The sequence below is a fragment of the Corylus avellana genome, chromosome 5, assembly GCF_965113065.1.
Source record: "Corylus avellana chromosome 5, dhCorAvel1.hap1.2, whole genome shotgun sequence".
In the NCBI taxonomy this organism is placed as follows: domain Eukaryota; kingdom Viridiplantae; phylum Streptophyta; class Magnoliopsida; order Fagales; family Betulaceae; genus Corylus; species Corylus avellana.
The window spans coordinates 28,347,421-28,373,680 of record NC_142494.1 but is presented as its reverse complement, the minus strand read 5'-3'; the positions used below and the strand labels follow the sequence as shown (position 1 = coordinate 28,373,680).

The window sequence follows — 26,260 nt, the reverse complement described above, 5'->3', positions numbered from 1 at the left end:
AACTTATGTTGGACTCTACACAAGTCAATAGTAGACCCTATAAAACAAAATTTAAAAGTAATATTGAGAGAACAATTTTAACGAGTGTGTCAAAATTGCCTTATTGAATGAAGAGAAATGTCAGCGGTTAATATATTTTTTCATATTTGGTCCATCTTATTTTATAAATTAACCATTAAATTTGTAGATTTTTTTTTTTCTTGACATGTTCACAGAAGGGAAGGGGGAGGGGAAAAACAAACTAGTGACCTCCGCTTCATGAAGCGTGGTTCACAGCCAATTGAGCTATCATTTGGGGACATTAAATTTGTAGACTTATGTTGGACTCCATACAAGTCAATAGTAGATCCTATAAAACTAATAGTTGATTTATTGAATTTGTTAAAAAATATAGACCAAATATAAAAAACTTATTAACACACAGCATTTATTTTAGATGAATGTGCGATACAATTATAATATGTAGTATTTCTCAATTTTAAAATAGAGGTGAGCTAGTGATAATTTGATAAAAGTTGAAGACCTCTAGACAGTGGAGTATCTATCTCCTTTTATTTATTATTATTATTATTATTTATTTATTTATTTTTTATTATGTCTTTCTCCAAATGCGACCCTTTTAAAAACTTTAGACTCAACTCTATGATTTTAATTTTCGTCTCAAATTTCGTTGTGCTCGCGCAAACCTAACCCTAACATTCCATTTCCTAACCTCAGAAACCCTATTCTCAACGTGATTCGAGCCAAAAGATAGGGTTTTCTCATAGGATCCAATTTCCGTGTTAATCGGGTTTTATGGGTTCGAATTGACGCTTCGGGGGGCTAATTCGGGTTCGGTTCGGATTTATACGGAGAATCGGAATCTCTGTGGTGGTAGTAGGGTTTGTGAGAGAGCTGTAATCGGAGAAGATGAGCGCTCCGAAGAAGAAGAACTTCCAGATAGAGGCGTTCAAGCACCGGGTCGTGGTGGATCCCAAGTACCCAGAGAAGACGTGGAAGATTCTGGAGCATGCGATCCACGAGATTTACAATCATAATGCTAGCGGGCTCAGCTTCGAAGAGCTTTATAGGTTTTGCCGCTTTGTTTTACATAATTGCACAGTTTTTTTGTTTGTACTTTTTTAATTTTTTTTTGGCGATGATCAAGAACATATTTAATGAATTTTTGGGCTTCGATTATTATGCTATGTCTATCTTTCAAAATTGACCTGGATAATGTTTGATAATGCATGGGTCTTTTCGCCCCTGGCTTTGTTTTGTTTTGGTAAAAGCTTGGAGTGATTCATAAAGCAAAAAAGAAAAGAAAAGAAAAGCTTGGACATGGATGAGAAGTGCATTAATAATGTAGGATTCATACGGTCCGAAGTAGTAAGAGAGCAAATCGAAATTTGGTTTATGCATCTGGAAGCAAAAGAAAAAAGATTGAAAATGATGCAGAAAATGTTGCTTGCTGTTGCATGCGTAAATTTGAAACTGTTGGAAGCATGCCATTTTCAATTCAATGTCCCATGTCAGTTTGGTGTTACTTTATATCTGATTTGTTCCCAGACTAGTGGAAGATAGTTTCAATTTCAGGAGACTTCAGTGGTATCTCTGTGTGTACTAGTTGTATTTCAGCGTGCTTTATTTCCTCTGATGCAGTGTCCCTTATGAGGTCTCTCGCATGCCGTAATTTCTTTTTATTTTAGCTATATGTTTTACAGATATACGTTTTAATGCTTTGATTCAAGCGCAATATGTGGTTTTCCTGTGATATACTGGTGGACTCTCTCTCTCTCCATCCCCTTTCCACCTATTTTCCTACATGATACTGTGTCCGTAGAGATATTCTCTCTCTCTTTTTTTTTTTTTTTTTTTTTTTTTTTTTTTTTTTCACTTAACTACCTCCCCGATATTTTATCCTTTTTTTCTTTTTTTGTCACTTCTAAGATGAGCGGCTGATATCTTTCTTTCCCACCACTTTGCGTTTTCTAATGTTTAAGATTCTGAATACATACAGGAATGCTTACAACATGGTGCTGCACAAATTTGGAGAAAAACTCTACTCTGGACTTGTGGCAACTATGACTTCGCATCTAAGTGAAATATCTAAATCGATTGAAGCTGCACAGGGGGAGTTATTTTTGGAAGAGCTGAACAGGAAATGGGCAGATCATAACAAGGCATTGCAAATGATCCGAGATATATTGATGTACATGGATAGGACTTTCATCCCAAGCACACACAAAACCCCAGTTCATGAGCTTGGGTTGAATTTGTGGAGAGATGTTGTTATCCACTCCAGCAAAACCCAGACTAGGCTTCGGGATACACTTCTTGAGCTTGTGCATAGAGAAAGGAATGGAGAAGTTATAAATAGGGGTTTGATGAGGAATATTATAAAGATGCTAATGGATTTAGGTTCTACTGTTTACCAAGAAGACTTTGAGCACCATTTTCTTGAAGTTTCAGCTGATTTTTACCGTCTTGAGTCTCAACAATTTATTGAGTGTTGTGATTGTGGGGATTATCTAAAAAAGGCTGAGAGACGTCTAAATGAAGAAATGGAGAGAGTGTCCCATTATTTGGACACAAGAAGTTTAGACAAGATAACTAATGTGGTCGAGAAGGAGATGATTGAAAGTCACATGCAGAGACTTGTCCATATGGAGAACTCGGGCATAGTTAATATGCTTGTGAATGACAAATATGAGGACTTGGGAAGGATGTATAACTTGTTTCGCAGAGTGCCCACAGGACTCTCAATAGTTAGGGATGTCATGACTTCATACATTCGGGATACTGGTAAGCAACTAGTTACTGATCCAGAAAGGTTGAGGGATCCTGTAGACTTTGTGCAGCGGCTCCTGGATTTAAAAGATAAATATGACAAAATCATCAGTTTGGCATTTGGCAATGACAAAACATTCCAGAATGCTTTGAATTCCTCTTTTGAGTACTTCATTAATTTGAACACTCGGTCTCCAGAATTTATCTCTTTGTTTGTGGATGACAAGCTACGTAAAGGACTCAGAGGAGTTAGTGAGGAGGATGTGGAGGTTGTACTGGACAAGGTCATGATGCTTTTCCGTTACCTCCAAGAGAAAGATGTATTTGAGAAGTATTACAAGCAACATTTGGCCAAGAGGCTTCTTGCAGGGAAAACTGTCTCTGATGATGCAGAAAGAAGTTTGATTGTTAAGCTTAAAACAGAATGTGGATATCAGTTTACATCTAAACTGGAAGGTATGTTCACTGATATGAAGACCTCTCAAGATACAATGCAGGGCTTCTATGCGAGCAATGGCCCCGATTTAGTAGGGGATAGCCCTACTTTAGCTGTCCAAGTGCTCACTACAGGTTCGTGGCCAACTCAACCAAGTGCTACATGCAACCTTCCAGCAGAAATCCTAGGGGTATGTGAGAAGTTCAGGAGTTATTATCTTGGGACTCATACTGGGCGTAGGCTGTCTTGGCAAACAAATATGGGCACCGCTGATTTGAAAGCAACCTTTGGGAAGGGCCAGAAGCATGAGCTGAATGTTTCCACCTACCAGATGTGTGTACTGATGCTTTTCAATAATGCCGATCGCATGACTTATAAAGAGATTGAACAAGCCACGGAGATACCTGCCTCAGACTTGAAGAGATGTCTACAGTCTCTGGCCTGTGTCAAGGGGAAGAATGTTCTGCGGAAGGAGCCTATGAGCAAGGACATAGCGGAGGATGATGCCTTTTTCTTTAACGAAAAGTTCACAAGCAAGCTCTACAAGGTAAAAATAGGTACTGTTGTTGCACAGAGGGAGTCTGAACCTGAAAATCAAGAAACCCGGCAGAGAGTAGAGGAAGATAGGAAGCCTCAGATTGAGGCAGCGATTGTGAGGATCATGAAGTCAAGGCGGATGCTAGATCATAATAACATTATTGCTGAAGTCACGAAGCAGCTGCAGGCGCGGTTCTTACCCAACCCTGTTATTATCAAAAAACGAATTGAATCCCTCATTGAGAGAGAGTTTTTGGAGAGGGATAAAAATGATAGGAAAATGTATCGGTACCTTGCTTGAAGAAACTCTATGATTGTCTCATTTTGTCAAGGTATTGGACATGGCCCGTGTGGTTGTACCCTCCATTTATTTTAAATTGAGGATTGTCCTCGAATTACTCATGCCTTGGATGGGTTTCAATGAATTCGATTTAGCATCTTTACTGCGTAGAATCTATGAGCTCCTCTTGATTGAACTCTTTGTGGGCTAGGTTGGAAGATGGGATTTTCTGATCCTGGCGGTCCTTGTTATTTTCGCAGCAGAAGGTTGCTATGAACTCTTGGAACACGTTTGAGTCCCCCCCCTCAGGCAAACTTCTGGGCAGAATGGGGTAGCTCTACTTGTTGTTTGAAGCTCTGAATTGTCTAAGTTACTTTCTCAATCTTTTTCTTATCTTCATATTGTTCCATTTGCTGGTGGAATTGTCAATGTTTGTTTCTGTGGAAAAAACCTTGTTAAATGAGCAGAAGAAAACGTTGCCTTGTAAACTGACTTGTAAGCATAAAAAGGTGGAAACTTTGTACTGCTAGGTTCCGTGGACGAAAAAATAGGTAGCTCTCCAATTTGATTTAGTTCATTGCTATCATTTAATTCCAGCTAAAATTTGGTTTTGCACCACGTTATGATTTTGAAAAGAAAAAGTTTGACAAAATCAATAAACTAGTTTTTTCGGTTTCTCGTAGTAAAAAACTTTATTATCAACAGATGAATCATTTGAATAATAACTTCTACCAGCCGATTCTGAACAAAAACCAAGTAAATACTTCGTGACAACAGGCCGGGAATTGGGTTGAGGAAGGAGGTGTTCAGCCCGTGTCGTGGCATAGCAACCTCAAAAAATTTTAAATGGGCTTGAAACTGCGAGTGGCTAAACGGTCTGGAAGAGCTGGCTGCGGTCTTCAGCTTCCATGGGCCTCAAAGCAGAAAAGGGCCCTCAAATCCTCCATGCATGCTCAAGCCCAATAAAAATCCTAGCAGAGCTTTTCTCTCTGTTCTTTCTTCGCCCTACCGTTCCTCCCATGTTAAACTACCTGTTCTAGCCGCCCCCGGCACTCTCAGAAGTATAATTCTCATCCCCGTGATTCTCACTCCAATTCGCTCAGAAGCATGTCCGCGAAATGGCGTGCTCTACAGCACCGCCACCGCTACACTTATAACGCCGCCGTTTTCCCCAGCTCGTACTCCGAGTCCTTAGCCCTCAAACTCCAAACAACCTCTTCAAAATTCTACGAGGAGTTGCAAAAACTAGTCTCTCTCAATTCCATTTACGCCCAAGTCGACCACGCGAAGAGAGTCGCGGCCTCATTCAGCGACTTATTATCCAACGCCGAAGATGAGGCTTCGGTCTCCGAGGCCGCCCGCTTCTACTTGGAGGTGTTGTTCCTCGAGAACTCTCTGCCACTGCACCGAACCCTAGTCTCTGCCTTGGCCAAGACGCGCCACCATCATGCTCTCATCGGCGCCTGCCTCCATGCGCTTTGCGACGAGTATGGCGGAGGTAAGCGGACGCGCTTTTGCGCGTCGCGCGTGGCGTTGTCCGTCCTGGGAATGCCCAAGTTGGGGTATTTGGCGAACGTCGTTGAGGAGTGCGCTATTTTGGTGGCTCGAGACGCCGTTTCGAGCCTGGACGGCGTCGTTTCGGAGACGGAGGACTCGGCTCGGCCGTCCCCGATCGTCATGGAACAGTGCCAGGAGGCTCTCTCGTGCTTGTACTACCTGCTCCAACGGTTCCCGTCGAAGTTCACGGACTGTCACGACGCCGAGAATGTTCTGGGAACGGCCGTGACGGTCATTTTGAACGTCCTAAACTCAACGGCGTTCTCGAGGGACTGTTTCGTGGCGGCAGGGGTGAGCTTTTGTGCGGCGTTGCAAGCGTGTTTAAACGCTCAAGAGCTTGGTTTGTTCATCATTGAAGGTATATTCTATCAAACTACTCGTGGTTTGATTGAGCTTAGAGATGTGATTGCAAAGGTTCCTTACAAGGGTGATTTATATGGTGAAGTACGAAACGTTTCGGTTTTGAGTAGACTTTGCTTGATTAGAGGGATTCTTACTGCGGTTTCACGAAATGTGCTTAATACCCAATTTGATGTAATGGGGGATGGTTTGAATGGCAATGAGGTTGGTGAGAGTGGTGGTAATTCTGTTAAGACTATACTGTATGATGGGATTTTGCCTGAGCTCTGTAACTATTGTGAGAACCCAAACGATAGCCATTTTAATTTTCATGCGTTAACCGTGTTGCAGATTTGTTTGCAACAGATAAAAACCTCAATGTTAGCGAATATTAGTAACTTGTCAGGAGGTTATGATTTGATTCCGGAGGAAATGGGAGCCCGGGTGTTGAGAATTATATGGAATAACTTAGAAGACCCCTTGAGTCAAACGGTGAAGCAGGTTCATCTCATTTTTGATCTCTTTTTAGACGTTCAATCTTCCCTTCGATGGTCGGAGGGTAGTGAGAGAATGAAGTCGTTCTTGCGAAAGATTGCTTCGGATCTTCTCCATCTGGGGCCACGTTGTAAGGGGAGATACGTTCCTTTAGCTTCGCTGACCAAGAGGCTGGGGGCAAAGACTATGTTAGATATGAATCTTGACTTGCTGTTTGAAACGATACAGGCGTACATTGATGATGATGTGTGCTGTGCTGCCACTTCATTTTTGAAGTGTTTTGTTGAGTACTTGCGTGGTGAGTGCTGGAGCAGTGAGGGTATTGAAAATGGGTATGCAGCTTTTAGAGGGCATTGTTTGCCCCCCTTTATGTATGGGCTTGCTTCTGGAGTTTCAAAGCTTCGCTCAAATTTGAACACTTATGCTCTGCCTGTCTTACTTGAAGTAGATGTGGATAGTATATTTTCTATGCTTGCTTTTATCTCTGTTGGACCAAATGGGCGTGAGAATGGACAGTTATATCCTGAGTTTGGTTCTGGGAACATGGAACTTAAAGTCGAACAGCAAGTGGCCATTTTAGTGTCATTGCTGAAGGTATCTCGTTCATTGGCTTTGATTGAGGGGGACATTGATTGTGCCCAAAACAACATGGTTCACCAGAAAGAGGGTGGGCTAGAGACAGATTGCCTTTCCCATTATGCTCTTGTCTGCATAAAGGGGATGGAGATTGAAGTCCCTGTTGAGTGGCTAGTACTGGCATTGACCCATGTTGATGAGTTACTCCGTGTAGATGCTGCTGAGACTCTTTTCTTAAACCCTAAAACATCTAGCCTGCCTTCCCGTTTAGAGCTCACTTTGATGAAGGAAGCAGTGCCATTAAACATGAGGTGTTGCTCTACTTCTTTTCAGATGAAGTGGACCAGCTTATTCAGAAAGTTCTTTTCTCGGGTTCGGACAGCCTTGGAGAGACAATTCAAGCAGGGGAGCTGGAAACCACTTGTATATCGCGATGATAATGAAGCACATCTTTCCAATGGAAGCAAGGAAACAGTAGTTCATAGAGCAGATGATCTTTTTCATTTTATGAGGTGGTTTAGTTGTTTTTTATTTTTCTCATGCTATCCGTCTGCTCCTTACAAGAGAAAAATAATGGCCATGGAACTCATTCAGATAATGCTTAACGTTTGGTCTATTGTGCCTTCTTTCCAGGAAGACTGTAGATCTCTTTTTCCTGAAAGCTGTCTTAATCCGTACAATAAAGGAATTCTATTACCTGATTCAACTTTGTTGTTAGTTGGGTCGATAGTAGATAGTTGGGACAGGCTGAGGGAGAGTTCTTTTCGTATATTGCTACAGTTTCCTACTCCACTCCCTGGAATTTCAAGTGAAGACATGGTCCAGAAAGTAATTGCCTGGGCTAAGAAATTAGTCTGCAGTCCACGTGTGAGAGAAAGTGATGCTGGAGCTCTGACCTTACGCCTTATATTTAGAAAGTATGTATTGGAGCTAGGGTGGATCGTCAAAGCTTCAGTTAATATTGTCTGTTTTCGTCCACAGCCTGGATTAGTAAATGGCAATTATCAGACTGGTACACCCAGGCATCCTGTCATAGAATATATGAAATCACTTGTAGATTGGTTAAATGTTGCTGTGGAGGATGGGGAGAGGGATCTTTCTGAAGCATGCAAGAACAGCTTTGTTCATGGTGTATTACTTGCTCTACGGTATACTTTTGAGGAATTGGATTGGAATTCTGATATTGTCTTGGCCAGCATCTTAGAGATGAGACATTTATTAGAGAAGCTCTTGGAGCTCATTTTGCAAATTACTTCTTTAGCCCTTTGGGTGGTTTCTGCTGATGCTTGGTTTCTGCCCGAGGACATGGATGACATGGTTGATGATGATAATTTCTTGTCCGAGGCTTCAAATGAGGTGAGTGTGCCGGCACATTCTTCAGTCCATGGAGACACGAAGTCAAAAAATGTCCAGGATGTTAGACCGGAACAAGTAGTTATGGTTGGTTGCTGGCTTGCTATGAAAGAGGTACTCATTTTTTTTCCGGTTCCTTTTTTTCTGTTCATTGAAGTGAGCTAATTATGCGCATGTTGTCATTCATTTCTCTGGTGGTAATCAGTTGTGTTTAGATCACAATGGATAGAATATGCCCATGAACTGCCTGTGCATTCAATATAGGTGCTCAGTTTTGTTAGATTTCTTGAGTTATATTAATTACTGTTAATGGTAATATATGTTTTTTGTCAGGTGAGTCTTCTTTTGGGAACCATCATAAGAAAGATTCCTTTACCAAGTAGCAGTAATTTAGATTCATTAGCGTCTGGGGTTGCCTTTTCTGATGCTGCTGATTCTTCGGTGATGGCAATATCTGATGCGATGCTTGATGTGAAACAACTTGAAACAATTGGGAGCCACTTTCTAGAAGTCCTTCTGAAGATGAAGCATAATGGTGCAATTGATAAGACGAGGGCTGGATTCACAGCTCTTTGCAACCGTCTACTTTGTTCAAATGATCCGAGGTATGTTCCCATTTGATCTTTTTACAGTTTCTATTTTATTTCATGCCTTTGACCTAGTTTGAAGAGGAATCACGATATATATTACTCTTGTATGTTATTGGAGTCGACAACCTTGTTTCTTTTTAAGACAGCAGAAGCGGCAATGCAGATTGCAATAGAAAAAATATATATTATATCGCCAACCAACTGCTCCATTATTGAAAAATAACAAAATTCCTGCAATAATGTCCATGTTTTTTTGAGATGAAAAGGACCATTTATGAGCAATGCTGGTCAGACTGGCAAGTTAAGCTTAGCTATTGTAGCATAATCTTCAATTTATGATTTGTCATAATTTGAGCAACTGTACTTGCAGATGTATCTACATTCCCTCATTTACTTTGTCTCAGAACTGAGTAATGTTTAAAAGAGAATATGAATCTGGAAAAATATGTTGTTTCTTTGAGAACTTAGACCAAATAGATTAGAAATAAACAAGAATGTTGAAGAAATACAAATTGCAGTATTCAGTGATGGAATGGAATCAATTCCCTTCACATTGATTCAACCAGAGTTAGATTAGCTTTAAGAGAAACTGGAAATGCATAACTATAAATTGCTGAATTCATGGTGAAAATTATATTTTAGTTGGATTACAAAAACATCAAATATTAATTCTTTCTGAAAGCTCAGAGATATATTTAGATTCTGGATGTTGAGAAGGAAATTCAAATCAAGTCAACCAACTAAGCTGTAATTATAACAAATAGGAATCAACTATTCCGCATATTACTTCCCTTTGCACTGTGTTGAAGAGTCTGCAGTCTACAAACAATGTTATTTTTTATACTTATATTTAAAGTATCCCATGGTCAAATCTTGGACTCCATGTTTGTGGGTTTGAATCTGTTCATAGGTTTTTGATGGTTTCTCTTTTCATTTAAACATTGTAAATATATTTTCTAATATGGTGTGTCCCTTCTCAGACTCTGTAAGTTGACAGAATCCTGGATGGAGCAACTTATGGAAAGAACTGTGGCCAAGGGACAAATAGTTGATGATTTATTAAGGAGAAGTGCAGGCATTCCTGCTGCATTTACTGCTCTGTTTCTCTCGGAGCCAGAAGGTGCACCAAAGAAGCTCCTCCCTCGGGCACTACGGTGGCTAATAGATGTAGCTAATGGGTCTATGCTGAACCAAATTGAAACCAGTGGCACAAAAGGCGACTCATGCAAAATTTTGTCAACAAAATCAAACCAAGAAACCAAGTATGCATTGCAACCTCAAATAAATGAGAGTGAAAACTCCTCAAAGATGCGTGATGAGGGTGTCATTCCTACAGTACACTCATTCAACGTCCTTAAAGCTGCTTTCAATGACACCAACCTGGCTACTGATGTCTCAGGCTTCTCTGCTGAGGCTTTGATTGTTTCTATTCGCTCTTTCTCTTCGCCATACTGGGAGGTACGAAACAGTGCTTGTCTGGCATACACTGCTTTGGTACGTCGCGTGATTGGATTCCTTAATGTTCAAAAACGAGAATCAGCTAGACGTGCATTAACTGGGCTTGAATTTTTTCATAGGTATGGTTTCTTTGACTAGCAAGTTTGATTAAATATTTCTTTGTTTACTTTTGGTGCACTTAGTACTTGGTTATACAATTTCCATTTGCCTGTAAAATGTTTATTAGAAAGTCATCAATATAGAACCCTATATGAACCTGTGGTGGAATGATTCCCTTTTGGGGGTGTAACTACACTACAAGTTCTAGTCAATATGACCCCTATATTCTACTTGTTGGAGTTTGATGTATCTTGGGTAGAATTTTAGCCGCTGTAGATTGGTGTAGGACTACAATATACTACAATCAATGCTGAAAAATTGCACGTTGATGCGGAGGAGAAAATTTGGTTGTAAAGAGACTTTGTGGAGAGTGAAGTGTTAGGGGTGGTAAGAGAATTCAATGGTGATAAGGGCCCCAGGACCTAATGGATTTTCTATTGCTTTTTTTCTAAAAGTGTTGGGAGGTATTAAAAGAGGACATCATGGAAGTTTTTAAGGAGTTTCATAGCCGAGGGAAGTTTGAGAAGAGCGTTAATGCTACTTTTGTGTCCCTCATCCATGGTGTGTACAAAATTATTTCTATGGTCTTGGCGAACATGTTGAAATCAGTATTGAGACAGATTGTTTCAAGTTCACATAATGAGTTCATCAGAGTTAGACAATTGAAGCCTAATAGGTAGAAATCAAAAGAACTTGATGGAGAAGGGAATCTTTCAGATTTGTTATTTTTACTTTGAAAATTTCTTTATTACATGGCTCCTTAGTGCATGACAATCCAATTTTTGAGCTTACAAGCTAATCCTTAATCATTATCACAATTGGAGTTGTTTTTAGCACATGGGGAAAACCTTGGAGGGGGAGGGGGGAGGGACTACATTGTCTCGATGTGCTTCTTCTTATTTAATATGTAATTCGCAGTTATCTGAATTGTTTTATTGTCAGAAAAGTGGAAGAATGGGAAAAAATAAAATTTAGGATTACAACAAATATTTTGCACTCATCTTTACTGAGTGCAATGTATTCCTAAGCAGTTGCATTAGTTATAAAAAATAAATAATAATTAAAAAAGAAAAAGAAAAAGAAATAATATTGGATTACAACAAAATATATTGTTCTATTGGACTCTGTTTGGTTGTGGGGCTACGGGGGAAACTGAAATGTTGACAAGAATAGGTTGTTTCATTTGTTTATTTATCTATTTTACAAGTTCTGAACATTTTTGAGCTGCTTCAGTCTTTCCTCTTTTTTCTCTCTTTGTACATACTGAGTACCAATTGAAGGGGACTCGGTTGCCTTATTGTTCGATTAAACGAAGGACACTTTCCCTTGGAAGTTCACTTGCCAACATGGTTGTCTTCTGTGAATTTGTAAATTTTATTCAAAGCGGTTAGCCTGGCATAGTGTCTCTGTCTTTTGTCAGTTCACATAGTAATTTGGAAAGTTGTCCAAGAACTTTAACCCTGCAGAAGTCTAGTTGGTTATCTGTGTCAATTTTTAAAACCATTTAGTTCTTGATTTGAGAATTGAGACAAAAGAATAAAATTCTGGGGAGGGGTTGGATTTTTCGAATTTGGCTGACGAGTTTTGGTGATTGGGTAGGAAAAAGAAACACAAATGCTACGTCAAGGAATTACAAAAAATATAAAAAAAAATCAATTGCAAAATTTGTTTCTATATTTCGGTTTGGTCCTTGTAATTAATTCATATTGACACACCTTTGTTCTTTTTACTGTGGCTTCCAACCTCTGTCTGATGATGACAATTTAGTTGGCAGTTTTAATTTGTATACTTTCTTGTCTGACATACACGAGTCTTTAGACCAAAAGAAGTTTGATTTTTTTTTTCTTCCCTTTTTCATATTTTGTTTCTGGGTTAAAATTTGCGTCTTTCTGATTAGCATGAATTTTTAATGATTTGTTTTTGTAAAATTATTTCTTTTATTAAACAATAAATTCGATTTACTTTTTGTGTGAAGGTATCCCTCATTGCATCCATTTGTTTTCAATGAACTAAAAGTTGCAACCGAGTTGCTTGGTGATATGCCCTCTGGACATTCAGAATCTGACCTGGCAAATGTTGTGCACCCAAGCTTGTGCCCTATACTCATACTTTTGTCCAGGCTCAAGCCTTCAACAATTGCAAGTGAGACTGGAGATGACCTTGACCCTTTCATGTTCATGCCATTCATCAGGAGGTGTTCAACCCAAAGCAATCTACGAGTCCGTGTTCTTGCATCTAGAGCTTTAACTGGTATTGTATCTAATGAAAAATTGCCAATTGTCCTTCTCAATATAGCCTCTGAGTTGCCTTGTGTGGAAAACCAACACACAGCATCCCCTGTTTCATTGGATGTGACCCAAGGTTCTCGCCATTTTTCTTTAAATTCAGTACATGGACTACTATTGCAGTTAAGTTCTCTTCTAGATATGAACTGTAGAGATCTTGCTGATTTCTCAAAGAAAGATCAGATTCTTGGTGAGTTGTTCCAAGTTCTGATGATGCGTTCATGGATTGCAAGCCCCAGAATGTGCCCTTGCCCCATTCTCAATGCCACTTTCTTGAGGGTTTTGGATCACATGCTTAGTATTGCACGGACATGCGGTATGAGCAAAAATTTCTATGCCATCAGGAACCTATTATTAGAGTCATCTAGAGAATGCTTGGATATTGAAGCTTCTTATGGGCTGTCGTATTATGATCCCACCATAGCGGAACTTCGTGAACATGCGGCTTTTTCGTATTTTAGTTGTGTATTTCAAGCATCTAAGAAAGTGTCTGAAGAGTTTCTTCAGATGCCACAAAGATGTCCTCCACTTGATTCAAAATTGTCGAAGTTACCTGAAATAGAGAATACTTTTGCTGGACTCCAGGAAAGGCTGATATGCTCCTTGTCAGATACATCATATGAAGTTCGACTTGCAACATTGAAGTGGCTGCTTAAGTTCCTGAAAGCAACTGCACCAGGTTGTGAGGTCCATGATCTGTCTAGCAGTGAGATTAGGCTAATTCAGAACTGGACCAAAACCAACCTCCAGGCAACAATGATGAAGCTCTTAGACTTGGAAAAGAATAATAGATGCACATATTACATTCTCAGGATTCTTTTTGCTTGGAACTTGCTTCAGTTTCAGAAACTTAGTGATGAAAAAGGGACTCAAACATTTTACATTGGTGTGATGGAATGTGATTCTTTGTTTCAGTTTTGGGATAGGCTAATTTCCTTGTACAAACTAACAAGACAATCAAAGACTCGAGAAACACTCATCTGCTGCATGGGAATATGTGTAAAGCGGTTTGCCAGTTTATTTATAAGCATTCTAGAGTTGAGGAAATCCGCTGACCATTGCAAATCTGATCAATTGGAAAGATCGGCCCGCTTGTATGATTGCATCAGCTTTTTCACTAGCCTAATTAAACAACATAGTGCCTCTTCTGAGCCAATAAACATGCGCAAGGCTGCAGCAGAATCTGTGATAGCATCTGGATTATTGGAACAAGCTGTGCTTATTGGTTCTTCTGTGCTCAATGACCAAATCCCAGATAAGGATTTACGCTCTCATTTTGAGCCAAATGAAGCTCTCAACAAGTATGCTTGTCAAATACTGGATATATGGTTCACTTGTATCCAGCTGCTGGAGGATGAGGATGACGGGATCAGGCAGAGGCTTGCCTTGGATGTTCAAAAGTGTTTTTTATTGGAAGGATGTGGAAGATGCTCTCATGCTGGAAAGGTTCCAACCCAAGTGGAGAAAGTAATAGGGTTGTGTTTTGACCATCTGTCTTCTGTCTTTGCTCACTGGATTGAGTACTTTGATTACCTTTTGCAGTGGGTACTGAATGCAACTGGTTATGCAGTATCTAAAGGAGACCTTGTGAGACGGGTCTTTGACAAGGAAATTGATAATCATCACGAAGAGAAGCTTTTGATCTGTCAACTTTGCTGTTTTCATTTAGAGATGCTGCCAGTTTCAAAATCCTGGGCAGTTAAAGTCTCAGACAAAGAGGGATTCAGAAATTCTTTGTACGGCTGGAGGCACAGATTCTGCCATCAGTTGATGGTGTTCGCCAAGGACTATGTTGAGAAACAGGGAGGAGTTGATTGGATAGGAGGTGTGGGCAACCACAAGGATGCTTTCTTACCGATGTATGCAAATTTGCTTGCTTTTTATACCCTTTCGAAGTGCATTTTCAATGGAAACAGTAACACAGAGGACCGTACACCTCTGCTATCTGATGTTGTTGAACTTGGTAGAACTATTAATCCATTTCTTAGGAACCCTTTGATATTTAACCTGTATTTGTTAGTTGTTAGATTACATCAGAATAATGTTGGTACGACTGCTGACCACTTGATCCCTGAGTTTAGAGATGACTGTATTTGGGATGGTTTTGATCCTTATTTTCTTCTTAGGTAAGATCGAGTATGTACAATAGATGCAAGAGTCATATTCGAGTCCTTAATAGGGGCCCTTGAAATTTTTGAGAAATGTACAATTTCTGTGCTACGGTCTTCAAAACTTGCTTGTTTTAAAAGCTGAAGTTATATGGATGTTGAATGAGATTATGTTTTATCATTTTTGTTCTCCCTTGGTTGTTGCTTGTTAAAGGATACCAAACTATCACATCTTTCTCTCAAAGTGGTTTGATATACAGTATGGCATCAATCTGAGACTTTGGACTCTGATGTCTGCTTGGCTTCTGTATAACCTAAGAAGATTAAATGGTAACCTGACAATATGGTCACCATTTTTTAAAAGAGAATAACTTATATAAGGAGGTTGCACAAAAGGTAGGTTTTGTGCAATTAATCAGAAGGTGACACTTAAGCTAAATTTATCAGACTTAAGTTTTTTTAAAAAAGCCTCTCTACACCAGATTATAAATAAAAATTAATTGTTTTTTTTTTTTTTTAAATAAATAAATTTGCCAGCCACCCCTCCCCCACTTGGGGTGGCCGGCCGCCACCCCAAGGCCATGGGGTGGCTGGCCTTGGGGATTTGGGGTGGCTGGCCGCCACCCCATGGCCTACGGGTGGCCGGCGAGCCACCCTAGGCCATGGGAGTGGCCGTGCGGCCACCCCATGGCTTGGGGGTGGCGGCCGGCCACCCCAAGTGGGGGAGGGGTGGCCGCTCCAATTCTATTTTTTTTTTTTTAAAAAAAAAAAATTATTTTATTAGAGTATAATCTGGTGTTGTTGAGTTTTTGTTTTAAGTATAAGTTTAATGAAATTGGCTGATGTGTCAGCTTCTTATTGGTGGCACAAAATGTGACTTTTGTGCAATCTCCCTATATAAGTTATTCTCTTTTGAAAATGACACCGAATTATCTTCACCACTTAAAATGATAAAGAGTTAAATGAAAAGGAAATTTACATGTAACCTCTGTGTAGCTAGAGGATACTGGGAGTTGCAGAGTCGGCTCATATGTCATTCCAACTAAAAACACATTAACAAGATGGACCAATAATTAACAAGTTGTCAATTGGACAGCTTGAAAGCATATTTCCTTCATTAAAACAGCCTAAGGTTTGGCTGTCTTTTTCTTGTGCTTATTTATTTAGTCAGTCATATATTAATACTAACGTAACGGCTTTTGGCAGAACCGATCTTGAAATAATTTGACATATATGGGTACAAATTACTATCTATTTGCCACAATAAACAAAGATAAGTAATGTGAGGAATTTATTTGATAGGTAATTCTATACAATCTCGACTTTTGAAATTATTATTTAACTTGAAATAAATTACGAATTTTAATTTAATAGTAATTTTAAAATTCATTATCTTTTCTTGCCCACTGTTGGCAACACAAGCTGGAGATGGTTGCAAAGCTTGGTTTGAGCAGATCTTTTATGAAAGGGCAATACTTGGGTAACGTTCTTTAGTTTGGTTTTTTTTTTTTAATTGAGTAAGAAAAGGGTTACAAAGAAGGATCCTTTACACTCCTGATCCGAAAGAAAAAAGGAGAGGGCGATTCTAAAAACGAAAAAATGGTGGACTCCCCAACAATAGACCCAAAACAAACTAAAGCAGTGTGAGAATAATTACAAAACGTAAAAAATGGGACAAACAAATGACCCGGTCTTCTCAATGAGCCGTGCAAGGCAGTTTCATAAGCAAAAGGGGCACAGATTAAGGCGAACCTATCTGAACCCTCACTTGTAATAAGGTGTTTTATGTAAGAAGGCGTTCCCTGGTGCTATATTGGACTTCTGTAATCTAATGTAATGGCTACATTTGCGAGCCATTAAAATGCTTCTTGCACATGGGAGTTCAACTGGTGAAAATAAAAATCTGCCAGAGTGCAGCAAAGCAAAAAGACTAGTAAATAACATGACAATCTGTTACAAAGTGTGACCAGCACAGTAAATCCTGTGTAACCACAAAGGTTTGTACTAACTAGAGATTGCACTTCTCGTTGCCACGAACCATAAGACAAAAAAAAAGATATAATGGCAAGTATGCCAGAAAGAGCTTAGCTAGCTCCCTTGGTTTCGTCTTCGTCATCTTCGTTATCGTCTTGTTCTTCATCATCATCAACATTTTCCTGCACAGGAATTGTCCAGCGGTCAGGACAAGTGAATAATAATAGTCACATACGAGGCACTAACAAATATGAAGGGTATCATCTAAAAAGGTTCATGTAGTTGACTGCATTTCACAGACAGCACATGAAGCACAATTAAATATGATTAGCGATTCTCTACAACGTATTGTAATGCCTTTGCCTTTTTAAAAAATAAAAATCTAGGCTTTTCAATCCAGATATTACAGGAATTAGAATAATTTTACCACTTGAATAACAGAAAGGCCCCAAAAGATTAGGTGGGAGAAAAGAATGCTAACCAGTCCATTAATTAAGTTGGTTACAATGCTAAAGCTAGTCACAAATTTTGAATTGCTAACAGACTTAAGTAATGGGAAATAGACATGTATATTGCTGCACCAGCCAAGAGTTGATACACACTTGTAAACCCAACCAACAAGTAAACCACATCGTGCTAGGAAGGAAAATGGGGAATAGGAGAGGTAGAAAGCACTCTTCCATATGGAAAGAGCAGCAGTGAGATAGTGGATCACCTTTCTCTTCACCTCTCTTGTTGTCCGAGATTTGTGGTCTATAGTTTTTTTTCTTTGTTTGGAATTTCTTAGGTAATGTCTAGAATCGAAATTGCTTGTTAATTAGAATAGGAAGATTTGGGAGTTGAAAGTGTAGTAGGAACTGCAAATGAGCCCTGCGCCCTGCTATGTCTTATGGATGCTATTTGTGTGATAGGAAAAGCCGAACCTCCGATGTGGCTGAGCTACTGTTGTTGCATAGTTAGATGTCTGTTTCATCTAATATTTGCATGTTTCCAATTTTTAATTTCTTGGAATGATTATACTTTTGAAGCAGATTTCTTTTGGGAGGTTATTATCCTGTGTGCCGGGGCACCCCTATATCTTTCTAAATAAGATTCATTACTTATATCATCTATCATGGGAGAGAGAAAATAACTGCAAAATATATGTAATCATGAGGTCACGTGGCACATGAGACATTGAAAAGTGCAAGTGAAAAACACAAAATTCCCAACGATAACATAGCATGCTGACCACACAACAAACATCTGTGTGTTCGTGTAGTTATTCAAATAAATAATACTGCGTAATACCTCTTCATCATCTCCATCACTATTAGAATCCTCTTCATCAGCCTCCTGATACAGTGAAATCAAAGATTTACTCTTTAAACAAAGTTGAGAGAAAAAAGCAAACAATAATTTAAGAAATATTTTTTGGGTTGCTACACAGACAAAAAAAAATACTACAGAAAAAAAAAAGGAACAGATGATGAATAAAATTACATTGTTAAAATACTTAAGAGGATTGGGCCACAAGTCCTCCTTTATTATCTCTGCAATCTGCAAATTCATGGGGAAAACCAAGTAATTTAGTAAGATAAATATGCAATAACACTTCAAAAGGTCATCATTAATTGCTCACATAAGGAACCAAAGTTTGAAACTTAAGAATAAACCGCACAACAACCCGATAATTAAAATAACAGAACAGAACTTACCTCATCATGGAGCTCTGTAATATCTTTCTGTTGGGTTTCACCAAACCAACTAAAGAAGCTGCATTCTTAATAATATCGATGAGTAAGTCAGGGAACATGCCTATGAAGATGAAAAGTAAAACAAGAACAAAACAGGAAAAAAAAATTTCTATGGAGGTGGCTCAGAAATCAATTTTTTCTTCATATTTAACATGAGCTATTATATAAAAATACCGTCACAAAAAAGCAACAATGCCAAAGGTTATTAGAGGAAGAATTCCAGAAAAACAACTCATATGTCTATCTATTGGTCAAGTAATGCTAATCTAAACCTGCCTTTCTCGTTGTTAGGTAATTTATTTATTGTAAACTAAAATGAAAGAAATGAAATATTGTCATGCATAAAAACCATATTGAAAGCGAGATTTCTTTTGTGACAGAAAACAAAATCAAGCAAAGTCTGAGGGTATATAATGATCTAATCTGTGAAAAAGGGTGCACTATTAGAATGAGTATGAAGTAATTTAACACCCCTCATAAACCCAACCCCAACAGGCTTGAGCCTAATTCAACCCCCTTCCTACAATAGGACCGACATCCCTTTCTAATTTAAAATGATACAATTTAAGATAAGAAGTATATGATAAATATGTAAGTATAACAGTCAAATTTTTTCCAACATGTATTTGCCCGAAGAAACAATCATATGAATTCATACCGTATGCGCACATTATCAATAATTATGTGGCCCATTCCATGACTTCTCAATCTTAGGTATAGTTCTACTCAGTGCCTACAGGTATAAAATATGCTGCATTTAAGAATGCAAAGAGTGGCTAGAAAACCACCTCTCATCAGCATGCGGCCGCTTGTTTCCTTTTTTCTCGTGATCAACTCCATTAGAAGCAACCTTCACAATCATTACCAAATCTTAAGGAAAAAAGGAGGGGATTGCAATTAAATAAAGTAAAAATTGCCAAAGGTGTAACCATTACCGTTCCCTCCTTCCACTTGATGTTCGTACCAGTTATCTTGGTCGTTCCCTCATCATAGAATGTGAAGGTTTTCGTCAGCTTTGTGTCTTCAAAATAAGGATTCTCATTCATGTTCTGAAAATTAGGAGTTGGTTACACAGAGACACATTAGCAATTCTCATTAAGACACCATTAAACTGCATAAGAAAACTATATAATAAACAAAATTAGTATAAGAATAAATAACAGAGGCAACAAACTAGCACCTCAAAAGAATCGAGAGGTCAACTAAGCAAGCATGGATGAAGAAGCTTACAAATGTAATGGAGTACCCCGACTTCACATCTTTAAAATCCACCACATCTAGAGAGTCCAAGTAATTGAAGATCTATTCAAGAGTAAAGAAAAGGAAATCAGTTAAATTGCAGGAGCATTTATTCCCAGTCTGCTGAAACTTCAGAATTACAATACAATATTGGTCTTCAGTAATTTACACAAACAAAAATCTGAATCCAGTAAATTGTAGAAAAAGGAAAGTTAAAAAAAAAATTGTACATCTAAAGACTTAGTTGATGTCAGAAGGAACATTCTGATTAACTAATTTTCAGTTCGTGCACCATACCTTCTGGTCTTCCTCACTCAAAAGATCACAAAGTGCAGGGTGGCTCAGGAACTGCATAGAGAAAAACATGCATAAGTCATACAGCCGTAAATGTAGTAAGGATAGACATGCATTGTTACACATCTGAAACGTTATTAAGTTAATTAGAAATAAAAGGCTTTGAGGATGTATAAATCACTAACAGCAGTTAACCAGAAGTCAGGAATAGCTTTGATGATCTCATTCCGTTTGACATAGACAGGTCTGCGTATCTCATTATACTTCTGCTCAACTTCCAACACCTTGTCGCTGGCCTCTTCATTGACCTGTCGGGTGCCAATACAATTACTGAACTTCATCAAAATTATAATCCATTTAAAAATCTCTCAACAATTACAACTACCCCAGTTTCAAACTAGTTTGCAAATAAACTGTATTGGAAATACAATTATCTAATTCAATAAAGAAAAAAGTAAAAGGAATATAAAATCAATGTATATGGGAGCAATTGCAAATCCCCAATAACAGTATTGCCCCATTATGGTTTCAATCATACCCTTTTATTTTTGTTATACAAATTTACTGATTTGAATAAGCACATTGCATGAAATTTCAGTCACTAGCAACAATAACAGTAACAATCTGAAGAGAACATCATAAAACCAACCATAGCAATGGCTCACAATTTTCCTCCATACATGAATATGGGTTTGTAGCTTCAGTACCAGCACTATGAAAAGGAAATAGAGTAATTCAATTCCATGAGAATGAACAGAAACCTCAAGATTATAGGATTGCAGGTGCAGCATTTACAAGCAACTCATTATTTATACAATTTAACACACCCTGGCCTTATGTTTCAGAATTGAGTTAAGGGTTCCTTTAGTTCCTGAACCTGAACAGTCCAAGGTTCAAATTTTTTTATTTATTCCAGCTATATGCTCATTTTTCTTCAGAAAATTACTCTAATGAATCATCATTTACAACATCATTGCACACGTTATCACAAAACAGTGTTTCCAACAAACAAGCTAAAGTACACTACTCGATGATACACAATTATTGCAATCAACAAAAGCAAACCCACTCTCCATATCCCAGTTTAAACTCTACCCAACAAACCCAACATACAAAAAACCATATTAGCATAATCAAAAATCTACAGTGATGGGTCATCAAAACAATCATAGTGACATAAACACACATAACATGCATGATGCAGCTACACAAACAAACAATCACGCACGAGAATAGAAAAGGGAGTTGAAAATATAACCTTCTCGAGTTCATCTTGAACCTCCTGCAAATTCTCGATAGACAGAACGAGCTCACCGTCAATGTTATCGGAATCCTCCGCGACCTTCGATTTTTTCCCCTTGTCCGCCACCATTTCTCACCCTAAACTTTCTCGGGAAAGTGAGGGAAACGGCGAGCTCAGCGATGAGGCGCTTTATAGGCAGCAGAGACAGAGATCGGCCAAGGGGTTTTAAAGAAAATGCAGGGTTGCTTTGGTGGTTATTTATAGCAGGGAAGTAGAGGAATTTCTTAAGCCTCTTTGCATTGTGTCTCCGTACCTCTGGGTCGTGGGTGGGATTGTGGGCCCCACACTTCTTAGGGTTTAAGAAAAAGATATTTTAGGACACAGAGAAAGGTTCACTGGTCTCGACGTCACTCCCATAATTTTTCCACTTTGAATTCTTTTACTTAAACCATCAAGATAATTTTTATTTTTTTTTTCATTATAAATTTTTGGTACGTTTGTTACTTGTTACTTTAGAGTGTTTTAGAGGGTTTTTTTTTTTTTTTTTGAAAAATTATTTTAATTAGATATAAAAAAATAATTATTTTTGGTTTTTTTTAGGAGTGTTCTAGGTTTTGAATTGTATGTGAATATTTTTATATAGATTAGTTGTGACAAAAACTTAAACACACCCTCTACATTAAAAACAAGTTCATCAAAATTGTTAAAACAATTGACCATGTGTCGAGGTAACAAATAGAAGTACCTTTAAGGAAGAAAAAACACAGCAAAAGAGTTTATTTGAATGGGTCGGTAAGGAATAGATATGATAGTTAAGTTAATATGAGTAACGAAATAATCTTAAGAAAAGTAGATATAGTGCGAATGAAAGAGATGAAAATCCTCATTTACCTTATGTCTGCCGTTGTTTATACAAATTTTGTCGTAGCCATCTACCTCCTGTTATGCCTTTATTGGATACTTTCCTATTGCAAGTATTTCCTACATCTCACTACTCTTATCATGTAATTGTCTCACGCGGAATCATGAGGACGGTGATCAAGAACAGAGTCAAAAATTATTATAGGCATGGACCATATTTGAGGGGGAAGGGACCATGGCGTATGCCAGTCCCCCTTCCTCCGTCCTTGGCGGTAACTAACATGTCGAAGGAGGAAATCCGGTATGATATCATGTAGCTGTTCTCATATTGGTTGATAGATGAACTGGCCGGGTATTAGATGCAGGGGCCCAACAAATATTATTTGTTCACCATCATTATTAACACTAAATTAATAGAATTTAAATTATGGTTAATGAAATAGTTTTGGTCAGTGGAGATTTGGGCTGCCAAAGGAGCGTTCCACAGCGATGCTTGGGCTACATATATACGTATACTCTTAGCCCAGTCTTCGCTGAGCCTTTTTTTTTTTTTCCTTGTATGTTTGAAAATTTTCATCAACTTTTTTTTTTTTTTTTTTTTTATAAAAATACAATGCTTCTATTTTATATGGCACAATGATTTTTTTGGCAAAATGTCGATGTATATGACACTTAAAACCACGTATGTGCACAAGATTTGTGGTCAATGAGTTACTAATTACCTAACCTAATGGAACGGGTCTGGTTAGCAATTTACTAGTGGATAAACTTGTTAGGTACCGGGCTAATAGATAGGTTAAAAGCTCAAGAGCTAACAAGACGCCATATTAGGTTGGTCCAATTTAACGCTTATATTTTAAATTGGGCTCCACTAAGATTATAACAATCTATCACACTTTTGTGCCAACATCCATGGCAACGTACTTTATAGTTGGGCTTTTCACTCAAGATATGGTAGTCCTTTTCATTTTCGTGGCATAGTATTCTATATAAATCGTCTCCTTTGAGATTTAAATACGTGAGGTTGTGTCGTGCCTGCTTTGATACCAATAATGATAGGTACCTAATCAATAGGTCAAAAGATTTAGAATAAATGGAACACATAAAAGTTAGAATTACATACCACACAAACGTTGCACAAATATCCCACAAAGCTAATGTGGCAAGGTCTAGCTACTAGACCATGTAGCATTACTATTTTAATAAATAAATAAAAATAAAAACTTTTTTTTTTTTTTTCGTTTAAAAAATTAATTTTAGAGGGTAAACATTTACAATTTTAATTTTTTAGAGGAAATTTTAACCCATACACCTAATTTCGCCCTTGTTTGTTTGTGTAGGACGTAGCATTACTATTAATATAATCCTCCAGAAATACAAACTGCCATCATAATAATTCAAGTAAATGAATCCTGTGATCAACCAAGTGATAAAATATTGAAGTGACAAAATTTGAACAAAAATAAAATAAAAATAAAAATAAAAATAATTAAATCTAGAGGTTTCCATCCATATTTAGGAATTGAATAGCCTATTGATACTCCTCCTTCCATTACAAAATCAATGTCCGATTTTAAACTGTTCATTGATAATTAGATTTATCAGAGATCATGAATTCTGGCAATATTCCATTTTGCCGCTTTTGACACCTCTTCTCTTCCTCTCCTTTTTCTTCCCTTATGCCTCCCCCCCACATCAACCTATAACACCACCATTTTGAGAGAAGAACAAGAAAAGTTGAGGGAGGAGATAATTAGGCAGAAACTCCAATTCCAAAAGCCAATTAGGTAGGGATTGGAGTAAGATTGTTAAATAACATATATTTTATGATGTCTTGTGGTAGATGGGCAATGGATTTTGGATCTTTTGGTGTATCAGATGAATTATTGGGTACTGTTGTGCCCATATTGGTGTATTGGGCATACTCCGGAGTTTACGTTTTGTTTGGATCATCAGAAAATTATAGGCTGCATTCAAGAAAAGAAGAAAATGTGAAGAACCTGGTTTCCAAGCAGACCGTTGTTAAAGGCGTGCTTCTTCAACAAACAATTCAAGCTGCTGCTGCCATAATCTTGTTCAAGGTATATATGTTAAGTTTATGGTCGATTCCTTTGCATGGTTTAATTTCTTTCTTGCTTACGACGTTAATTAATTCTCCTCCTCCTTGAGTATTATAGCTAAGGTTGATCGATCATTGATGATAATGGAGAGAAATTGAAAACAAATTAATGCACAACAAGGGAAGGAGATAGATAATGGGGAGCCTTGCTCAACCACTCTAATAATTATTCACAGATTAATACAAAATGACTTGATTTGGATTCTCACCTTTCCACTATACTATATATAGACTTACAATTCAACAACCTTCATAAATACTAGGAATATGTCGTCATTAATAGTCAAATACAATTAATCAATACTTACAAATATATAATAAATACTCAACTTAAATTCAAGACAAGAAACATTGATTAAAACCATCTTTGTGAACAACTCTTAAACTTACAAGGTTGTAAATTGAATGCTTTTGTCTTTATATTGTAAGAGAGTCCATATAAGATTTATTTGTTCAAATAAATTTCAGACTATCCTATTACCACTACCTACTCGGGACAGGTGAGTTTCATATAGACTTTCACGTGTGCTGCTCATCAGATAACTAACAATGTGTAAATGCAGGTTACAGGAAATGATAGTGTTGCGACAAAAGATTCATGTCCTTCCCTCTTTGACCTGGGAACACAATTCTTCATTGCCATGCTGGTTTTAGACACATGGCAATATTTCATGCATAGATACATGCACCACAACAAGTTTTTATACAAACACATTCATTCTCAGCACCACAGGCTTGTAGTCCCTTATGCTTTTGGAGCTCTATACAACCATCCCTTGGAGGGGCTTGCTTTAGACACCGTTGGTGGGGCATTGTCCTTCCTCCTCTCCGGCATGTCCCCTCGAGCCTCCATCTTCTTCTTCTCCTTCGCAACCGTCAAAACGGTGGACGACCACTGCGGATTATGGATTCCGGGGAATCTCTTCCACATTGTTTTTAAAAATAACACTGCGTACCACGATGTCCACCACCAGCTCTATGGCAGCAAATACAACTTCTCACAGCCCTTCTTTGTCTTGTGGGATAGAATCTTAGGAACTTACATGCCTTATTCACTTGAGAAGAGGGCAGGAGGGGGATTTCAAGCACGACCTACAAATGATTGTAATTAGAGGCAGTGATTATTTAATGGATATCCAGATGATTTCATCATTGGCCAAGAGTTTTTTGGACAATAATATTTGACTGGTTGCCGTGCCAAATAATTTGTATATACATATTAATTAATAAAGTTTATTTATATATGGATACATAAAAATAGAGGTGAAAGTTTTGTATGCATGCACTTTTAGCTATATTATATATTATTACATCATTTCCCAATCTTTTCTATGTTTGCACTAGCTAGGGTGTTTACGCTGTAATTTAGAAAATTCTTACAATCAGAATGTGGTGTAAACTCACTTATTTACAACATCCACTCAGATTTAAACACATCAACTTGAAACATAAAATAGAATAAACACAAAAACATTGGATTAGCCCATCCATGGTATCTTTCTGGAAACTATCGATCCACCTAACTAGCTAGTACACCCACCTCCTCTGCCAAATGCCCAATTAAACTTTCGTAATTGGGATTCACCAATATATGACACTTTGATCAGATTTTTGCCTCCAATGGCTTGTTTCAATTGGTATCGGCATGTTCATAGATGGTGTGTTGTTTTGGTAGATGGCCAGATGGGTTTCAAATTTGGTTAATATGTGTGATCATGTGCTTTTCTTCCCATTTGTTTTGTTGTTTCGTCCTTACGTGATGGGCTATTACTGGTGCGTGTAAATTAGAAGAAAAAAAAAAGAAAAAAGGCACACAAAATGAACCATATAACCATGATTAAAAAAAATTAAGATTTTTTTTTTAAAAAAAATAAAGATAAAAAAAATTCCCATAAAGTAAAAAGGCAAAAAA

At 38.0% G+C, this 26,260-nt stretch overlaps 3 protein-coding genes and 1 pseudogene across 3 annotated transcripts; 3 read left to right on the top strand and 1 right to left on the bottom strand.

Annotated features, from left to right (window-relative positions):
• The first annotated feature begins 637 nt into the window (after window positions 1–637).
• On the top strand, window positions 638–4,547 carry LOC132181007 (cullin-3A). Its single transcript, XM_059594045.2, has 2 exons — window positions 638–1,070; window positions 2,000–4,547. The coding sequence occupies exons 1-2, from the start codon at window positions 910–912 to the stop codon at window positions 4,041–4,043; spliced, it is 2,205 nt and encodes a 734-aa protein (XP_059450028.1). The 5' UTR covers window positions 638–909; the 3' UTR covers window positions 4,044–4,547.
• Window positions 4,548–5,033: 486 nt separating this feature from the next.
• Window positions 5,034–15,060, top strand: LOC132180738 (thyroid adenoma-associated-like protein). The gene is made up of 4 exons (XM_059593657.2): window positions 5,034–8,456; window positions 8,676–8,947; window positions 9,913–10,509; window positions 12,465–15,060. The coding sequence occupies exons 1-4, from the start codon at window positions 5,130–5,132 to the stop codon at window positions 14,902–14,904; spliced, it is 6,636 nt and encodes a 2,211-aa protein (XP_059449640.2). The 5' UTR covers window positions 5,034–5,129; the 3' UTR covers window positions 14,905–15,060.
• Window positions 15,061–16,800: 1,740 nt separating this feature from the next.
• LOC132182865 (NAP1-related protein 2) lies at window positions 16,801–21,616 on the bottom strand. Its single transcript, XM_059596222.2, has 10 exons — window positions 21,384–21,616; window positions 20,311–20,433; window positions 20,129–20,179; window positions 19,823–19,894; window positions 19,528–19,641; window positions 19,381–19,442; window positions 18,554–18,611; window positions 18,339–18,395; window positions 18,147–18,191; window positions 16,801–17,038 (listed from the first exon to the last, which is right to left on the bottom strand). Exons 1-10 carry the CDS (start codon window positions 21,495–21,497, stop codon window positions 16,967–16,969), a joined length of 768 nt encoding a protein of 255 aa, XP_059452205.1. The 5' UTR covers window positions 21,498–21,616; the 3' UTR covers window positions 16,801–16,966.
• Window positions 21,617–24,079: 2,463 nt separating this feature from the next.
• Window positions 24,080–25,460, top strand: LOC132182180 (sphinganine C4-monooxygenase 1 pseudogene; annotated as a pseudogene).
• Window positions 25,461–26,260: the final 800 nt, after the last annotated feature.